This window comes from Brassica napus, chromosome C5 (genome assembly GCF_020379485.1).
Source record: "Brassica napus cultivar Da-Ae chromosome C5, Da-Ae, whole genome shotgun sequence".
In the NCBI taxonomy this organism is placed as follows: domain Eukaryota; kingdom Viridiplantae; phylum Streptophyta; class Magnoliopsida; order Brassicales; family Brassicaceae; genus Brassica; species Brassica napus.
Window position 1 is genome coordinate 17,574,192 of NC_063448.1, and position 20,898 is coordinate 17,595,089.

The 20,898-nt window shown below is 36.5% G+C and overlaps 1 protein-coding gene and 1 long non-coding RNA gene across 2 annotated transcripts; one reads left to right on the top strand and one right to left on the bottom strand.

Annotated features, from left to right (window-relative positions):
- Positions 1 to 1,251: 1,251 nt before the first annotated feature.
- LOC125587857 lies at positions 1,252 to 4,274 on the bottom strand. The gene is made up of 2 exons (XR_007324257.1): positions 2,807 to 4,274; positions 1,252 to 1,352 (listed from the first exon to the last, which is right to left on the bottom strand). It is a non-coding gene; the product is annotated as an uncharacterized LOC125587857 (long non-coding RNA).
- Positions 4,275 to 6,983: 2,709 nt separating this feature from the next.
- LOC106401100 (mediator of RNA polymerase II transcription subunit 25-like) lies at positions 6,984 to 12,154 on the top strand. The gene is made up of 15 exons (XM_048756871.1): positions 6,984 to 7,291; positions 7,688 to 7,718; positions 7,826 to 7,889; positions 8,005 to 8,135; positions 8,281 to 8,484; positions 8,577 to 8,642; positions 8,782 to 9,001; positions 9,120 to 9,187; positions 9,442 to 10,248; positions 10,323 to 10,376; positions 10,507 to 10,535; positions 10,687 to 10,755; positions 10,831 to 10,915; positions 11,205 to 11,291; positions 11,480 to 12,154. Exons 1-15 carry the CDS (start codon positions 7,188 to 7,190, stop codon positions 11,924 to 11,926), a joined length of 2,466 nt encoding a protein of 821 aa, XP_048612828.1. The 5' UTR covers positions 6,984 to 7,187; the 3' UTR covers positions 11,927 to 12,154.
- Positions 12,155 to 20,898: the final 8,744 nt, after the last annotated feature.

The following is a 20,898-nucleotide window of genomic DNA, read 5'->3' on the forward strand; positions in this document are numbered from 1 at the left end:
GATACTCACTTCCATTGACAAAATAAATGACTTGCGGAGCTTGACCGTTTATCATGTCATCAGAAACAGGTGAGCGATCAAGAACATTGATATCATTTAAGGTACCTAGAAGTCCAAAAAATGCATGCTATATCCAGAGATCGTACGATGCAACCGCCTCTAAAACGATTGTTGGTTTACCCGAACCACGAGAATATTTCCCGTTCCAAGCGGTGGGACAATTCTTCCACTCCAAATGCATACAATCGATGCTTCCTATCATCCCGGGAATCGACGATACTCTCTAATATCAAGTAGACGTTGAAGGTGAGCCGATGTTGGTCTTCTTAGCTACTCATCGCCGAATAAATTTATTATTCCTTCCACAAAATTTTCGACACATAACCGAGTTGTAGTTTCACCGAGCCAGAGGTATTCGTCGACCGTATCAGCTGCAGTACCATACGCCAAGATACGAATGGCTGCAGTACACTTTTGGAGGGGAGAGAGACTCATCCTTCTGAGACCATCTTTCTTTTGCCGAAAGTATTAAAATTCGTTCGAGAGTCGATCAACAATGTGCATGAACAATGGCTTGTTCATTCAAAAACGTCGTTGGAAGAAATTTTCAGGATACGTTGGAGTTTCACTGAAATAATCATTCCATAAACAAATATGCCATTCTTCACGATTTCTTTCGATATAAGCTCGTTTTTTTCTTTGTTTCATTGCTTCTTCTTGATTACCAACGGTTAAATTCTCTAAAGTTTGATCAACATATTGATCAAAATATTGATCAAATGTATCTTCAAGTGATTCTTCAAAAGGGTTTTAAGAAGAAGATGCCATATTTGTGATCCAGAAGAGAAATTAAGCTTGAATAACGATAATGAGAAATAAAAAGAAGAGAAGCTGATATTGTTTTTGAAGATGATTAATAATCCTGGTTTTATAAGAAGAAGAAGAGAAGATGATATTGTTTTTGATTCTTTTGTTTGGTGAGAATGAGAGGAGATGACTCGTTCTCGGTGAGAAGGAGAGAAGATGATATTGTTTTGATTGTTATGTTTGGTGAGAATGAGAGAATGCAAACTATATATAAAACTTGGTTCACAAGACAACAAAAGTTTTACAAATCCGTGACACAACACAAGATAAACAGTTATACAATCCATGACACAACAAAACACAACAAAGCTACCACTAGACAAGTGATACACAACGTCACACTCGTCTTGGCCCGTGACTGATACACAAGACAACAAAAGTTTCACACTCCGTGAACTGACACAACACAAGAATACAACGTCACACTCTTCTTGGCCCGTGACTTTGTCTACTCCGTGAATCTACAATGCCACACTCGTCTTGACCTGAAAACAACACAAGAGATAACATGAGACAGTGAAAATAACACAATGCAATAACATTTATATCCGATCTTAGCTAACAAGAAAATTAACGCAATGCCATAACATTTATATCCGATCTTAGCTAACAAGAACAACAGATTTTAACTACACAGCTTCATCTTCAGAACAAGAACAACAAATCTAAGCAGTTCAAGACACAAACCTAAACTGAACAAGACATACTTAAACTAATTAGACATCAGCTCATTAACGAGCTTCTTCTTCAGAGCTTCTTCATAATCTGCTAAGGGTCCTTGTTTTCCAATGAGACAGCTCCACGGCCTTTTTACCACGGCCTTTTGCAGCCTTAACACCCGGAGGGCGAGTGGTGCCTTCATCATCTAGAGCACTGTCAGTTTCATTTCCTTTAGAGCTTGCAGACTGTGAACCTTCCTCACACTTCCTCTTTTTGGAGCTTCCATCATGTCTAGCTGTAGAGAGATCACACCACTTCTGATCATTTCTAAGCTCCTTCCAAGCATGTTCAAGGGTGAACTTCTTTTTGTGGTTATTGAAGAAGATTTCGTGGGCAAGTTTGAGAACATCATTCTCATTTTGCCCACTACTCTTCTCTCTCGTTGCTGCCTCATAAGCACCACAAAACTTACACACTAAGTCATTCATCTTGTGCCACCTTTGCTTACAGTGAGTAGCCTCTCTTTTTTCACACCCGGCCAGCTTCGGACTAGCATTGAAGTACCTTGCAATTCTTTTCCAGAAGGCAACAGACTTTTGCTCATTCCCTACAACCGGATCCTTGCTCGTGTTTAACCCCGAGCTGATGAGCACCACATCATCTGTCGATGTCCAAGTTCTTTCTTTGCGCTCTGGAGGACCCTCTTGTTCGCAGTGTGCAGCTTCTTGGACAATATCTTCCCCTAAACGAAATACACTCTTCTTGTTGACTATTAAGAAGGTCAACAAAGTTGGTGGCTACATATATGGATTGTAATCCATATCCGGAATTGTCAAGAAGAGAGATAGAAAAGGAGAAAGACAGAGAAGACAATGTCTTGGATTTGGAAGATAAGAACACAGTTTGTAATGTGTTCAAGAAGGAGAAGAAGGACAAAGTTTATAGAAGGAAGACGCATTCAACTCAACCAACCAACCTTCCTCTACATTAAACTCTGCTATCTCTTTATGGAAGACAGAAAGTATAAACTCTGCTATCTCTTTATGGAAGACATAAAGTATAAACATAGTTTTACTTCCACAACCAATTCAAGTTGACATAAAGCTAAGTCATTAACCACGGTTAAGCATCTATTTCAACCTAACCAGACGAGATTCACAATCAATTCTTCTACCTTACTCATTAATCACAATAAATATATTTCAAACCAGACGAGACTAGACACAATTCAGACCAGAATCCTACAAACATTGAAACAGATCAAAGGTTGAAGTTGTACCTGTATTGCAATTGTTCGGTGATATTCTTTGAAGAAGCTTCATGCCTATGGATCCGTCCATCTAGAAAAACAAAGAGAGATACAAACCAAATGAATCAGAACTTAGTAATATATCAAACCAAAATCAATCATGTAATGCAATTCGTTCCAGACCACAATCAATTCTTCTACCTAACTCATTAATCACCATGAATTTATTTCAAACCAGCCGAGATCAGACACAATTCAGACTAGAATCCTACAAACATTGAAACATATCAAAAGTAGAAGATGTACCTGTAGTGTAATTGTTCCGTGACCTTCTTTGAAGAAGCTTTATGCCTCTGGATCCGACCATCTAGAGAAACAAATGCAGAGACAAACCAAAATGAATCAGAACTGATTGATATATCAACACACAATCCTCTAATGCAATTCGTTCCAGATCACAATCCTATTAACATCTAACAGATCAAACATCTAACACAAGAAGCCATCATCTGTTGAATCAAAGACATAGACATAAACAAACACAAGAGACTTAAACTGTTGAATCCAAGACAGAGACATAAACAAAGACAAGATACACATGCAACACAACAAACGAATCTAAATAACAAAGAAGGATTCAGACTTTAAAGGACAAATACATAGCCTTACCTTTGGATTTGATTTCGTCGAGGTGAGCCGTCGAGGAGAGACGCCGAGGAGAGCCAGAGAGACGCGGAGGCGTCGACGAGATCGAGAGAGACGAGGAGTCGTCGAGGAGATCGAGAGAGAAAAGCGGAGGCGTCGACGCGATCGAGAGAGACGAAGAGTCGTCGAGGAGATCGAGAGAGAGACGGAGGCTTCGAGGAGAGCGACATAAACGACGATTCAACCGCTAGAAATGCCGGCTGATTCCGTCGACGACTCCTCATCTGTTGATTCCGTCGCGGATAGGTCATCGCCGAGGAGAGATTGCCAGATGTCTTCGGAGTCGTCGAGGATACACGAGAGAAAGAGAGAGGAAGCTTTGGTAGAGAACGAGAGAGTTGATATTATGACACGTGTGCACAACAAACGTCTCTTGTGTGCCTTCATTAAACTACGTATCCTGTTTAATTAGGGATTTTTTTTTTAATTTAAAAAAAGCAAGATACGCAGCTCAAGAGCCCGCGATAAAAATGCTCTTATACCTCAAAATACAATACCCACAAGAAAATGATTTAAATCAACAAGAAAATGAAAAGAATATGGATATAAGATGGGGATAGAAAGAAGATCGAGATTCGAGGATTTTGACAAATGGAAAGGTTTCAAATCTGACAAACCAACTTGTCTGACACAAAGATGTCGTAAGAAAATGGGTTATCAGATACAATTATCTAAAATGGGGGATTTTGATTACATGCAACCAGTAACTTAATCGAAATATGTATTAAGGGTAAAATGGTCATGAAAATTTCGACAGATACATTGGAAATGGCTAATGTGTGGAAAAATAGCTCTTTCCCCTATGAACTAGTTGTTCCTCGCTTTTTCACATACGAACTTTTAAATCATGTTAAAAACCACATGAATAACGGAAAAATAATTTATTCCCCTATGAACTAGTTGTTCCTGGCTATTTCACATGAACTTTTAAGCCATGTCAAAAGCCACATGAACAATTCTTTTTTTTTTGAATTACATACATAAAATATCGATTTTAAACTAATTTCTCCAAAACCGTAAATGGTGTTGTTTAAACGTTAACTTGGTTTATGATAGGTGGAGGGTCGGTTTCATTTAGGTTGATAAAAACAGAATACTATGTCGTTTTGTTCTTCTTCTTTTTGTCGACTGCTCTTCTTCTTCAGAATTTTTTTTACTATTCATCATCAATTGAAGATAAAAAATTTTATCCTGCATTTTCGAGTTATATGACATAGTAACCGGTTGAGGTAGATATTTTCGAGTTATATGATATAAAGCGTATAAAGAGATCATATGACATTAATTTCTGGATTGAGGAGAATATATAAATCCCTGCAGGACCGGAACCTGAGAGTAACATCCGCTTACGGAGCCAATCAACCGTCCTAGACTGTGCCAATTTTATAGTTCATTGTGACAATACATGGAGATTGGTAAGTTAAAATTTGTTGTTCTTTTTTCTTTATGCATCGTGTAAAATGTTTTATTCTTCTGCATGATAATAAATCTTATCTTCAATTGATGAAGAGTAAAAAGATTTTTGAAGAAGAAGAGAAGTTGACCAAAAAAAAAGAAGAAAAAAAAAACGATGTAGTATTATGTTTTTATTAACCCAAATTAAACAGTCTCTCCACCTATCATAATCCAAGTTAACTTTTAAATAACACCGTTTACGGTTTTAGGGGAATTAGTTTAAAATCGATAGTTTGTGTATGTAATTAAAAAAATAGAGTTGTTAATGTGGTTTTTGGCATGGCGTAAAAGTTCGTGTGTAAAATAGCCGGGAACAATTAGTTCATAGGTAAATAAGTCATTTTTCCATTATTCATGTGGTTTTTGGCATGACTTAAAAGTTCATGTGTGAAAAAGCCATGAACAACTAGTTCATAGGGGAATAAACTATTTTTTCTGTGAATCTGTATATACCTAATTAAGCTAAAGTTTGTGCGTAGAGTCCATATACTCTACAAATTAAAGCAAAAATTCTAATATCTCTTTAAAATTTGGAAAAACAAAACGAATATTTTATTCGGTGAGACTGAAACCGTCCGGGGTAGCTAGAAAACACACTAAATCAATGGGAAAATTGCATTTTAAACACTAAAAGTGTCACTTTATAGCACTTTAAACACTGAAGTTTTTTGACTAGCATTTTAAACCTTCAAATTGATATTTTTATCATAATAAACCTCTAAAGACGTTTTCCTGTTCATAGACGATCGGTACTGTTTATTTTACAGATTAAAATGATGACGTGTCGGATTTTTTTTAAAAAAAATAAAAAGTAAAAATACAGAAAATTACAGAAAAAAATCGAATGAAATTGGAAAAAATTGTAAAAAATTCAAAAAAAAAAACTTAAAAAATCAAAAAATTCAAAAAACATAAAAATTAAAATTTCAAACTTAAAAATAAAATAAAAATTCAAAAAATTCAAAAAATTCAAAAAATTCAAAAAATAAAATCTAAAATTAAAATGTCAAATTTAAAAAAGAAAATTTTTAATTTTTTTTTTTTAAATTCTAAAATAAGATCTAAAATTAAAACTTAAAGTTTAAAAATTTAAATTGTAAAAAAAAATTGTAAATATTTAACCAAAAAAATTATATTTATTTTAAAAATCCATCCAATTAAAGTGACTGTCACTTATGATGATATCAAAACTTGCCTCCATCAAAAACAATATATCAAAACTTGCTACCATCAAAAACTTTTTTTTTTATAATCCAAATATCTAGACACCTTACATAGCCCGACTAGCGCCTAAGTACACTTCGCAAAAAGCATCTCGGGGACCGCCTTTTTCACCCCATGTTAATTGATGGTGACCATACGCAGGACTAATAATTCTCTCAGATAGATTATATTGAGTTTTGTCCCAAAAAGATTTTCTAAGAAAGAAAATGACCAAAAATATTTTATTAAAGATGCAAAAGACTCTTATGCTCTAAATATATAAATACAAATAAATAAAGAAAAATCTCAAATTATTATTTTTTAAATATTTTAGATCTTATTTTAGAATTTTTAAAATTTTATTTTCGTTTTTAAATTTGACATTTTAATTTTAGATCTTATTTTTGGAATTTTTAATATATTTTTTAAGTTTGAAATTTTAATATTTATGTTTTTTGAATTTTGAATTTTTTTTAGTTTTGTTTTGAATTTTTTATATTTTTTTCCAATTTCATTCGAATTTTTCTGTATTTTTACGTATTTTTATTTTATATTTATTTTTCAAGAAAAAACGAAACCGAAATGTCGTTATTTTAACCTGTAAAATAAACAGTATCGGTCGTCTATGAACTGAAAAACGTTGTTGGAGGTTTATTTTGATAAAAATGTCACTTTGAAGATTTAAAGTGATAGTAAAAAACTTTAGTGTTTAAAATGGTAGAAAATGACACTTTTGGTGTTTAAAATGCGTTTTTCTTGATCAATGATTCAAAAAAAATATAAATACGAAAAGTAAACTTAATAAAGAAGGTGAACCACAATCTAGTCATAATATTATTATTTATATATATATATTTCCTTCCTTAGCCGGAGAAGAAGGAAGGAAACTTTCAAAGGAGGAGGAGGAGCAAAGATCAAATCAAACTTTCCCGAGAAATCTCCGTCGGCGAAAATTTGTTAATGCATCAACAATTAACGGGAGAGAGAGACTGAGTCTTCTAGCACCTTCTTTCGATTCACCTCGCAGCTCTCCAAAGGACTTGCGATCATGTCGTCGGAGTTGAAACAGCTAATCGTCGTTGTTGAAGGCACCGCTGCCTTGGGTCCTTATTGGCAGACCATCGTCTCCGACTATCTCCTCAAAATCATCAGGTTCCTTTCTTTCTCCTCGATTTTTGATTTTAGGGTTTCTGAGAAGTTGCTACTGTTCGAATTAGGCCTTAGGGATCTTCAATTGGTAGATCGAGCCTCGTTTATCTTCCCTTGCGAGTAGTTTCAAATGGTTTGCCTCTGGACTGAGTGATTACTATGTCTCGATAAGTTGATCTTGCTGAATTAGAAGATAGGTGCCATGATTTTTACTTGTACATGTGTATGGATTGGATTAGTCTTCTGGGTGGATATTGAGAACATAGTCACTTTGTTATTGGATAGATAGTTTTTTTTAATTGAGTACGTTAAACCATGCGAAAGAACACTATATCCTGAGATTGCTTTGTTGTATGTTAAAATCCGTCACGTGTTAATGCTCTGTTTATGTTTGTCCAGGTCTTTCTGTGGCACTGCGTTAAATGGAGAGGTACTGTATCTGACTCATCCTCGGTTTTGTACATTACTAAATACTTGTGTCGATTGGTAAACAACGGTGTATCTGTCAATCATTGCCATACAAAATTTAATTTGCAGAGGAACCCTGTTTCTAATGTTGAGCTGTCACTGGTGATCTTCAATTCTCATGGCTCATATTGTGGTATGTATTGCGCTCTATTACTGTTATATCCGTTATCCAAATACAAAACATTTTATTGTGCACTTTTTCCAGGGCTTTTTTTTCCGTTTAATTCTGATTATTTCCTTCTTCTTAGCGTGCTTGGTTCAACGGAGTGGCTGGACGAAAGATGTTAATATTTTCTTCAATTGGCTTTCGTCCATACAATTTGCCGGTGGTGGTTTCAATGAGGCTGCCACAGCCGAAGGCCTTGCCGAAGCATTGATGGTGGGAAACTTGATCTTTGGTCATCTATACAGCAACTTGAAATATATATGTTTGGGCCACTGTCTTTCAAGCGACTTTCGACTAGTTTAGTTACTCAATGAACTATTTCTTAAACCTCATGATTTTCCTGTCTTTCTTGACGCAGATGTTTTCTCCTCCTTCAGGCCAAGCGCAACCAAGTAATGATCTGAAAAGGCACTGTATCCTAATCACAGCCAGCAACCCTTACTCGTTGCCAACACCTGTATATCGTCCAAAATTGCAAAATCCGGAACGGTATGAAAATGGCCATGCGCAATCTGAAAGTCGTTTATCAGATGCCGAGACAGTGGCATCATATTTTTCTAGGGTATTTTTTTTATGAATTCCCCCTGTATTACGACTTGCTACAGTTGATTTTTTAAAAATTGGGAATCACTAACCTACCATATTGGTGTGCAGTGCTCTGTTTCATTGTCTGTTGTGTGTCCAAAGCAGCTTCCAAAAATAAGAGCACTATACAATGCGGTGAGACTGCATGTCTATCTACAATTCAGTAGATCTTTAGCTAGCATAAAATGTTTTTTTGTCAGCCAGTTCTCTGTGCTACAAACTGAAGTAAGATAGTTTTATGAAAAAATGTTGAGATTTTTTCTTTTAAATGCAGGGAAAGCTCAATCCACAAAGTGCGGACTTGTCAATTGACACGGTTAAGAACGCATTCTATCTTGTCCTGATCTCAGAGAACTTTGTGGAGGCACGTGCTGCCTTAAGTCATTCTGCTACAAATTTGCCACAGACCACCCAAAGCCCTGTGAAAGTGGACAGGGCCACTGTTGCTCCATCTCTTCCAGTCACTGGCCAACCTCTAGCTCCTGTGCCATCAGGTTTTTCTTCTGACCAGGACCTTCTTTTAGTGAACTATCTTGCGTTCTTTTTTGATGCGTCTTTCATAGTTTGTCTTTGCTTCTTTCTATGTAAAGATCACTTTTTTTGTTTGTTCAGCCAATGGACCTATTATGAGTCGGCAACCAGTCTCTGTCGGACCAGTTCCTATTGCTACTGTGAAAGTTGTAAGTCTGTTTTGATCTTTTTAGTCAGTTGGAGGAGGTTGCTTTTATTGGCAACTAATTCCTGTTTATTTAATAAAAGCTATACATAAATCGCAAATGGATTGTAATTTTATTGTATGATACTTGATAAGACTTAAGAATACTGTTTTAGATTCAATTAAATTGATCCAATGTTAAGTTCTTTTGAATATCTTGTTTAGATATCTGATATATGTAAAGCTTGTTAATTGGATTTTCTTGGGATTAAAATTCAGGAGCCTAGCACTGTATCTTCTATGGCAGCAGTTCCAACTTTTCCTCATATCCCGTCCGTAGCTGGGCCTGCTACACAAGCAATTCCTTCAGCTCAAACATCTTCAGCATCACCAGTCTCTCATGAAATGGTCACCAAAGCCGAGAATGCACCAGATGTTAAGCCTGTAGTTGGTGGAATGACGCCACAATTGCGTACTGGCCCTCCTGGTGGAGCTAATGTAAATCTGCTGAATAATCTTTCTCAAGTTCGACAAGTCATGAGCTCTGCAGCTCTGGCGGGTGCATCCTCGTCGGGGCAAAGTGCGGTTGCAATGCATATGTCAAATATGATATCAACAGGAATGGCTACATCTCTGCCTCCTTCACAAACTGCGTTTTCATCTGGACAGCAGGGAAATACTTCAACGGCTGGTTCGGGTGCATTAGCGGGGACTGAACAAGCGGGACAAAGCCCGGCTCCTAATAATGCCTTTAGTCCTCAAACAACGTCGAATGTTGCGTCAAACCTTGGTGTTTCGCAACCAATGCCGCAACCAATGCAAGGGATGAACCAAGGAAGTCATTCTGGAGCACAGATGATGCAAAGTGGAATTTCCATGAACCAAAACATGATTAGTTGTATCGGTCAAGGAAATGTCTCCTCTGGAACAGGTGGAATGATGCCTACTCCAGGAGTTGGCCAACAAGCGCAATCAGGAATACAACAGCTTGGTGGTAGTAACAGTTCAGCTCCTACTGTGCAGTTGTCACAGCCATCGTCGGGGGCTATGCAGCCTTCTCAATCCAAATATGTTAAAGTCTGGGAGGTATTGTCAGTTTGCCTTGTCTGAAATAGCGGTGGTCTTATGCTAAATTAACTTACATTTTCAAATTCATATAGGGAAATTTATCTGGGCAGAGACAAGGGCAGCCTGTTCTTATCACCAGACTTGAGGTGTGTGTTTAGGGCATTGACGGTCACCTCGATTGGCTCTTTTTCCTCCTTTACATATTTTCCGGGATCACATCCTTGTTTAGTGCTTTAACCATTGAGTTGTGGTAACAACTTTGTTTATGTTTGACAGGGTTACCGAAGTGCGTCTGCCTCTGATTCGTAAGTTAACTAATTTAAATGTAGAAATTGTTTTACTTATTAACGCTTTTCAAGCGAAGAACAGGTTTCCGTTGCAGTCTACTTCTTAAAATATGATTGCAGTCTACTTCTTAAAAAAATCTCTGCTTTCTCTTTCTGTGCGTGTCCCCAGGTTGGCAGCCAATTGGCCACCGAATATGCAGATCGTTCGGCTCATATCCCAGGATCATATGAATAACAAGTAATACTTTCTTACTATGGCATTTGTGGATATTGTTTTCGTGTCACTAATATTTTTTATCTGCCTTTGTATCAGGCAATATGTTGGCAAAGCTGACTTCCTTGTGTTTCGGGCCATGAGTCAACATGGGTTTTTAGGACAACTTCAGGATAAGAAGCTTGTGAGTTTTGTCGTTATTTACGCTACTTGTCTGATATTCCTACTTATTTCACTCGTTTATTCAAATTTATTAACAAAAGGATTTAATAGATATGAGGTCGACATAGGTGTTAAAAATGAAATCCATGCAAAAACATCTATTAATCTCTTTCTATGCCCTTTTTACTCATTACGACACCTACACTTGTTGCCTTGTTTTGTTCGCCTAATCATGTGTCATACTTGTAACATCTTCACGCTTAGTTCTTGTGGAGTTGTATAATATAACTGTGTCTGCCTCTGAAATGCAGTGTGCAGTCATCCAGCTGCCATCACAGACTCTGCTTCTCTCTGTCTCTGACAAGGCCTGCCGCTTAATTGGAATGCTTTTTCCAGGGGTAAGTAAGCACTAATTAAGGTGTCTACAGATGATTTCACTTCACATGTATCCAATTGTTTAGTGGCTCTTGTGTTTTATTTCCAAACTGAATGCTAAAGGAGTCTGTATAATCCATCTTCACCAGTGGTCTCTACATATCGGTTTGATTTAAGTTACAGAATCGTTTGTTTTTCTGTGATGGTTCAGGATATGGTTGTGTTTAAGCCACAAATTCAAAATCAGCAACAGCAGCAACTCCAACAACAACAACAGATCCAGCAGCAACAGCAGATCCAGCAGCAACAGCAGCAACAACAACAACAGATCCAGCAGCAGCAACAACACCATCACCAACAGCAACAGCTGCCACAACTCCAGCAGCAGCAGCATCAAATGTCACAGCTCCAACATCATCAGCAGCAACAGCTGTCACAGCTTCAACATCATCACCAGCAGCAGCAGACGTCACCGCTGAATCAGATGCAGCAATCAACTTCGCCACTGAATCAGATGCAGCAGCAGCAGCAGCCTCAACAGATGGTTGGGTCAGGAGTAATGGGTGGCCAAGCTTTTGGGCAAGCTCCTGGAAGATCACAACAAGGTGGTGGTGGCGGAGGGCAGCCTACCATGCCAGGAGCGGGCTTCATGGGATAAAAGCTTGATATCTCTTCAGTTTTTTTTACTTTCTGCTAATTAGTTTCATCATATAAACATAACTTATATCTGTCTTCTTGGCCAACTTGATTAAGACCATTGTTTAGTTCGTGTCATTTGCCTCTGCCTGAAAAATGGCATCCTCATGTGGGCCTCTGATCATTAACTAAGCCACCAAATGACATTGTTTTATTGTCTAGAGAAACATATTAATGTGGTTGTCTTTCACTTTCTTCCTAGTTTAGTCCTAAAGCTCTCGGTGTTTATCAGATTGACAAGTTAATAAAGGATCAGTCGTGATTGGATTTTTTAGTTCGTTTGCACATATATGAAGGATACATCTATTCTCTCAGCTTTATTATAAAAAGGTTACATTATTGTCTAACTAGGATTTCAGAATCTCAATACATCTTTTAAAGCATCTTCATTTCAATATGCTTTAGCTTCTAGAGAGTTATAGATCTTATTCCAATTGGCAATTGTAATTGCTCAGAAATCACAATTTAGCTAACTCCATATAGTCATGTTGTATTTTTCATATCTTTTAAATAACTTAATGCATAGAATCGATGAATATAAAATTACACCAACGAAAATAAAGAGTTTCAGAGAAGCCAACGTTTTGTTTTGTTTTGTTTTTTTTTTACAATCTCACATATCTATCTTATTAAAACTCAAGTACAAACTGGATTTGTTTGAAAACATGTATAGCATTTTTTAAAAAAGTTTGTTTAGAAACATAGATTGTAGTTTTTAAAAAAAAGTTTGTTTGGAAACATGGATTGCAGTTTTAAAAAAGAGGTTTGTTTGAAAACATAAAATTATAGTTTTAAAAAAATAGGTTTGCTTGGAAACAAGAATAACAGTATATTAAGAGAAAAAAAGTAATGGGCTATATTTTAAAGAAAATTTGGAAGTCCATTATATTATGAGAAACTTAACGTATAAATTATTTTAGTTCAAATATTTGGATAGAGAATCAATAATTATTTTAAGTATTTTGCTGTTTTAAGAATACTTTTAATATTTTATATATTTACTATTGATTATTTGTATATATTTTCAAGTATTTAAAACAGCTTAAAAGTATCATATATATTCTAGATGTTTTAAATATATTAAATCTAAAAATAATTAATATATATAAGTATATAAATCTATTTCGGATACATTCGAGTGCCCGGAATACTTCGGTTCGGTTTCGGTTCTCTAAAAACTAAAATTTTGAATAATTCAGATATTTAATCAATTTTGGTTTGGGTTTGATACTACTTTTTCGGATCGAGATCGGTTCGGTTCTTCAGATTCGGGTATTTTGCCTAGCCCTTATATTATTGACATGAAAAACAAATATAAACATATTTTTAAAAATACATCCGCGTGGGCGCGCGGATCAAAGTCTAGTTCCCTTTACAACTAGAGTCTAGATTAGAAATTCAATATTGTTCTAGAAATAATTAGCTTCTATAACTCTGTGAACCATAAAAAATGTAGAATCAAAAATTTGGATTTTTTTAGCTGAATGTGGAGAGAAAGTGAGAGAGATGTTGTGTTTAGTTCATAAGAATGGAGAAATAAGAAGGGTAAATCGATTTTGGGAGCATTAAGAGCTTCAAATTGGTGTGGTTGAGGTATTGATGACAATGACAATCTTGTAATTACTTGAAGATGATGAGGATGAGAGAGTAAAAATGTCATTTTCGAAAAGAAAAAAAAAATTGATGGCATTTTCGTGAATTATATGAACTTGTGGGGTGAATAGGACAAAACTAATTTCCAAAAAAAGAGGTTAGTTTTGTGTTTGACTTTGAGTTTTAGGTCAATTTTGCAAAAAACCCAACTTATAATTAACGAGATTCCATATATAGAACGCGCAGAAGCAAAAAAAATGGGGGAAATTGTCTTTTCAGGTCAAAAAATGATAACTATGTCCTATATGTTGTGAAACTAGAGAATATAATCTGTGTATTCTTGTTTTTGTTATTTCATAAACATAAAGTGTGCTCTTTATATATAGGGAATTACACCGTCACAGATTAATAGAAAGACTAAAGAAAGAAAACACAAATATGGAAAGATTATAAATCATAATCTAATAAGAAAAATGCAAGATGCCGATTCTCTCTCTCTCCCTCTCTCTCACCTCACGGCCGACTCTCTCTCTCTAGCATTGGGCCAGTTATGGACATCCACAATATGATTTATAACACTCCCCCTTGGATGCCATAACCATACATGGATTGTAATACGCTTTAGATGTTGCCTCATTAAAATCTTACCAGGAAAACCCAGTGGGACAAAACCATGGTGAAGGAAAAAGAGTACAACACGTATTACTCCCCCTGTTCTGAACAACTCGCGGCTAGCCTCATGAACAGCCAAGATCTCCGAATGGTTTGAATATGTGGCCGTAATCGTCTGCTTCATGGAACGCCATGATATGGCCGTTCCACCATGTGTGAAAACATAGCATGTCTGTGATCGAGCATTGTGTGGATCCGAAAGATAACCTGCATCAGCAAAGCCAACTAACCCTTCTTTGTTATGGTTAGTATAAAATAAACCCAAGTGTTTCGTTCCTTGCAGGTACCAAAAAACATGTTTAATCCCGTTCCAATGCCTTTGGGTTGGATAAGAGCTAAACCTAGATAGTAGGTTCACGACAAAGCATATGTCTGGCCGAGTGTGGCTGGCAATATACATTAAAGCTCCTATAGCACTGAGATATGACACTTCGGGACCAAGAACATCTTCATCGTCCATCTTAGGACGGAACGGATTAGTGTCCAGGCCTAGAGACCTCACGACCATGGGGCTAGACAATGTGTGAGACTCGGCCATGTTGAATCTCTTGAGTACTTTCTCTGTATATGCCATTTGATGCACAAGGATTCCATCATTAATGTACTCAAGCTGTAATCCCAAACAAAACTTTGCTTTTCCAAGATCTTTCATTTCAAATTGTTTCTTAAGATATTCAACTGTTTGGAAGATCTCTCCAGAGGTTCCTAGGATATTCAAATCATCAACATACACTGCTATAATCACAAAAGCTCTGGCCGAATTTCTTTATAAAGATACAAGGGCTGATCGGATCATTCTTGTATCCTTCTCTCTCTAGGTACTCACTTAACCTATTGTACCACATTCGACCTGATTGTTTTAATTCCTAAAGTGACTTATTCAACTTTATACAGTATTGTTCTCGAGTACTCGATTTGTTTTTCAACTCTGTACACTCTTGTACTTTCATACAAATTTCATTATTCAGTGGACTATATAAGTATGCAGTTACAACATCCATTAACCGCAAGTCTAAGTTTTCTCTTATAGCCAGACTTATCAGGAATCTAAAAGTAGTAGCATACACCACATGGGAGTATGTCTCCTCATAATCTATTCCTGGTCTTTGTGAGAATCCTTGGGCAACAAGCCGTGCTTTATATCTAACGACAATACCATGTTCGTTTCTCTTCCTCACAAAGATCCACTTGTATCCAACTGGTATAACATCATAAGGTGTCTTTATTATTGGACCGAATACATCTCTCTTCTTTAAAGAGTTCAACTCCACGTTTATAGCTTCTTTCCATTTGATCCAATCTGATCGTCGAGTGCACTCTAAGATAGACGTGGGTTCATGATCCTCATTATCATCCATGATGTCAAGTGCTACATTGCATGCAAATATATCATCAATGTCGACATTCTTTTTGTTCCATTGTATCCCAGACAAGACATAATTTATTGAGATCTCATTATTATCAGGACCTTCAGTACCTTGAATCTTGGCGTCCCAAGAATCATTAGATACATCAGGGCCGGCCGCATCTAAGCATTCATGATCGGCCGCAATCGCTATTAGGGTTTTAGGATCGGCCGCGACTAAGTCCCGAGATTTTGGAACGGCCGCGGTTGTGTCTAGGGTTTCAACAACCTCGGTTTAATTCTTTGCACCTTTCTTTGTTTTCCGAGGGTTCTTATCTTTGGAACCTATTGGTCTACCACGTTTCGAACGTTGTCTAGACCCTGTAGCAACTTGATTGTGTCCCTCTTGAACATCAATTCGAATTGGTGCATTAGCAGCTGGTATATATGACTTAGTCACTCTTTTCGGGTCAGCAAAGGAATCTGGCAATTGATTAGCTAGCTTTTGTAAATGTATTATCTTTTGGACTTCTAAACCACATTCCTGAGTCCGAGGATCTTGCCAAGATAAGGATATTTGATTCCATGTAATTTCTTTTACCAGCTTATTATTATCTCCCCCTAATGTTGGATGTTCGGATTCATTAAAATGACAATCCGCATACCTGGCCTTAAATAAACCACCTGTAGTTGGCTCAAGGTAATAATTGTGGGAGAATCATATCCAACATATATCCCCATCCTCCTTTGAGGTCCCATCTTTGTTCTCTGTGGTGGAGCAATTGGTACATAGACGGCACATCCAAATGTCTTAAGATGGGATATGTCTGGCTCATGACCCGTAAGCAATTGTGATGGGGAATATTTATGTTCACTAGAACTGAATTCGTTTTATGAATGATTCGGCCAAGCTGTTCTGTGTAAGTACATGTGTCACGGAGTGTTCCACACTTACCCCCATGGACATACAGTAATCATTAAACGCTTGGGACATGAACTCACCAGCATTAGGAAGACGTATAATCTTTAAAAGGATGGCCGTTTGTATTCAAAATCAACTCTCGCATCATGGTCGAACCAGGATGACCAAGCCGGTCGTGCCAGAGAGTAAAATTATCGGTGGCCACTTATTTAAATGAGGCATTGGCCTCCATCATACTGACCTTGGCGTAATAAAGGCCAGTAGAGAGTGCATGTATAGACTCTAGTACTTTCTTATGTCCTTCGCCGATCTCTATGATCTGAATGAACTCTTTGTTTCCTTCACCCTTAGTCTCAATATGAAAACCATTCATTCGAATGTCTTTAAAGCTCAATAGGCTTCTCTTAGAGCTAGATGAATACAATGCATTAGATATCTCTAGATGCGTACCCTTAGGCAACAGGATGTTAGCCTGGTCGTAGCCCTCTATGAGACTGGCTATACCCGGAATGATACTTTAAAGACTTCATATAAAAACTTTCATTCATTAATAAAATAAGTTCAAAGCAATCAAAACATAGAAAACAAAAAACAAAGAACACAAAAACATAGATGTCGAATTCAACTTCATTCTTTTAAACAATCTGAAGTTTCATAATCCATAAGATAGTCTCGTTCATGATTGAAATCATCTTCACCATCTTGATAAGTCATATGAGCTTCAGGATTCTTCCCTTTCAAACTCTCTTGGTAGAGGTCAACGAGATGTTTGGGAGTCCTACATGTCTTAGCCCAATGATTACCCATACCACATCTATGGCACACAGATTTGGTCGAGTTTTGTGGCTTTAAAGATGTACCACGGCCTCGGCCATGTCCACGGCCTCCATAGGAGCCACGGCCATATGAGTTGTCTCGGCCTCGACCAAACGAGTTTCGGTCTCGACCACCACGTCCATGCCATTTTCCACGACCACGATCGTGTTGGCTATCACTCTGGACATGGTTCAACTCTTTCTTAGCCTCTACGGTCGCATGTGCCTCAGGTAATGGGTTTGTTCCAAGAGGTGTCAATTCACTGTTTCTCATCAACAGTTCATTATTCTGCTCAGCGAGCAAGAGACAAGAGATCAGATTAGCATAAGTTGTGAAGCCTTTCTCACGGTACTGTTGTTGTAACAACACATTGCTTGTGTGGAAGGTGGAAAAGGTTTTCTCAAGCATATCCTTATCCGTTATATCCTCACCACACAGTTTCAATTTAGAAACTATCTTAAACAGGGCCGAGTTATACTCGTCTACGGACTTGAAGTCCTGGATTCTGAGATTCTTCCAATCATACATAGCCATTGATAATAACACCGTTCTCTGGTGATCATATCTCGTTTTCAACTCTGTCCAAAGGTCTAGAGGATTTTCAATAGTCAACTACTGATCTTTGAGACTCTCAATAAGATGATGATGTATAATTAATATCGCATTGTATCTATCTTTCTCACTTGCATTATTGCCTTCGGTGGTACATTCACCGAGTCCATTGGATTTTAAGATGATCTTAGCATCAAGTGCCCATTGCAAGTAATTATCTCCAGAGAGACTTAGGGCAGCAAAATCTAAGTTGTTGATTTTCGACATCTGAAATCATATGTTTCATAATTTAGATTTAAAAGTGTTCAAGCGAATGCAATAAATATGCTCAAGCAATCCGGATTGTAGGTATGATGCAAATATGTCATTCGTATATGATGCATACATGTTCAATCTTAGCATTCGGATTCTATATGCAATCAGTTCGTACTATTATGCATGCATGATGCAAACAAGCCGCACGGCTACAATCTTAGCAAACGGTTTCAGTGCAATCAATACAATGGTTATTCGTTTTCAATCTTAGCAAACGGTTTTCTAAGAGTTCAATGTATAATTGCAATCAAGCAGTCGAGCAATGCAACAATTAGGGTTCATTCAAGAATGTATGAAAACTATCAATACTAGCCGGATCATAATCAAGATGAGAATGCATAAATCATTTAACCTAGCAATCGATTTCTATTTCAATTCAAGCATTCGGTTTAATCAATCAAACAAGATAGTATTCGGTTTTAATTTAAAGACATTAGGGTTTCGATCAAACAATCAATACGACTTCAATTTGAAAATCATTCAATCGGTTTTATCAATTCAAACAACCAAATTTAAGAATGAGATTATCAATCCTAGCAATCGATTTCTATGTGATCAAATTCAATACGGTTTTAATTAATCAAGGCTAGCATACTATATCCAAACATACAATCATTCAAACAATCAATTTCGATCTCATTGATTAATTATGGTTTGGATAAAATCGATTATGCATTAGCTTTAGGGTTTTAATCGATTTCATGCATAGCATGCATTATGCATGTATGCGGCTAAGGGTATTAGGAAACGATTTTGATCCTTAGATCAATTGGGGTTTAGGGAATCAAACTTATGATTATGAGCTTCGATTTACTCAATGGGGTTTTGATCTATTACCCTAGGGCTTCGATTAGGGTTTAAGGGTTACCTTAATCTCAAGTAGGGTTGAATGGACCACCAATGAGATGAGGATCGCGAGCTGAACGTTGAGATTGATACGCAAACGAGCTGAGGTCGTCTAGAGCTGGAGCGTATCTCGAGCTGTCCTTGCTGGTATCGGGAACGCGAGCTGAAGCTGAGATCGTCTGATCACGAACGGAAACAAGCTATTATTGCGAGCGGTATCGAGTCGTCTATCGCGAGCTGACTGAGATCGTGTCTCGGGATCGAGCTGAGACGGTCTGAGGTCATGAGCTGGGATCGTGTCACGAACGGGAACAAGATGAGTATTAGGTTTAGGGTTCGTGATCGGGAGTTCTCAACGGTTAGGGTTTATCATCGAGGGGATTATGGATTCGCCGGCTAGGGTTTGTTTAGATCAGTTGGTTAGAGCGTCGTGCTGATAACGTGTTGTGAAACTAGAGTATAAAATTTGTGTATTCTTGTTTATGTTATTTCATAAACATAAAGTGTGTCCTTTATATATAGGGAATTACACCGTCATAGATTAATAGAAAGACTAAAGAAAGGAAATACAAATATGGAAATAGTACAAATCATAATCTAATAAGGAAAAAGCAAGATGACGATTCTCTCTCTTTCTCTCTCTCCTCACGGCCGACTCTCCCTCTCTCTAGCATTGGGCCAGTTATGGACATCCAAAATATGATTTATAACACTATTAGGCTAATTTCTTTTTTGCGCCATCTTTTCTTCTAATACGCTTTAGTATTTTCCAAAAGAAATCAAATAAATAGTTTTATAAACAAAAACAATTTAAAAAATAATAACTACTGATGAAATACCTATATCAACTTTTTGGTATTTTTTTCCAGTTTTAAAATTGTTTAAATCATAATTTCATATTTTGTTCTACAAAAAGTAGAATATACATTCTACACAATAGAAAATGTAATCTATTTTTTTTCATTGAATCTAATATGTTTAGAATATGTGATCTACGTAAATAATAATAATCTAAAAATATTTAGAAAACACATTTCACGCTTAACCAATCGTTCTAAAATATGTAGAATCCAAAATCTACACATTACTATAAATCTAAAATCTGTAGAAATCAGAATCCACACATTGCTATAGATCTAAAACTATTAGAAATCAATTTCAAACATGTTTATTGTGTTCTACATATAGTAGAATACAAATTCTACGGATAAGGATAATCAGTTCCAAAAATATGGGGAGAGAACATTTGGAAATATTCAGTTTCCTTATATTTACTAAATCGTTTAAAAAAAAATTGTGATTTATAAAATCAATTTATAAATTTAAAAAATTAAAACATCAATTTGAAAACTTCTTATCACGTCATCTTCTTCTCCCCTTTGTTCTTCAATGAGAAGAGAAAATGGGTTTGATTGATTAGAAATCGAGTTTTAAGAGTTCAACCCGTGTTTGTTCGATTCAAATCAAGTGGAAATCAAACCGGATTTAACCGACGAAAACCAGGAAATCGATTTGAAAGACTTACCTGGGCACATGATCGATCGATCCCGAAGACGCGACCGATCGAAGGAAGTGGGATCGAGCTTATGCGATCGACTGACCTCGGCTTGTTCGATCAGCATATGCTTCGCATATTTTCGTTGTTGTGGATATATTTATCAGGATCGAACGGTTTCTTACGGGATCGATCAATCCCTTTGAGAAAAAAGCTTCGAACTTTAGTTTTTTTTTGGGATTTTTAAATTTTTAAAAAATTATTTTAGTTAAAAATTATATTTTAATATTTAATAATTGTTTTATTAATTGTAATTTCAAATTTTTAATTGAAATTAAGGGTAGTATTGTCATTTTAAAATATTTAGACTAATATATA

Coding starts and splice junctions, on each gene's coding strand:
- LOC106401100 (XM_048756871.1), top strand. CDS start 7,188: ATGTCGTCGGAGTTGAAACAGCTAATCGTCGTTGTTGAAGGCACCGCT. Junction 7,890..8,004: donor TTCTCATGGCTCATATTGTG/GTATGTATTGCG, acceptor CCTTCTTCTTAG/CGTGCTTGGTTCAACGGAGT. Junction 10,756..10,830: donor CAGGATCATATGAATAACAA/GTAATACTTTCT, acceptor CCTTTGTATCAG/GCAATATGTTGGCAAAGCTG.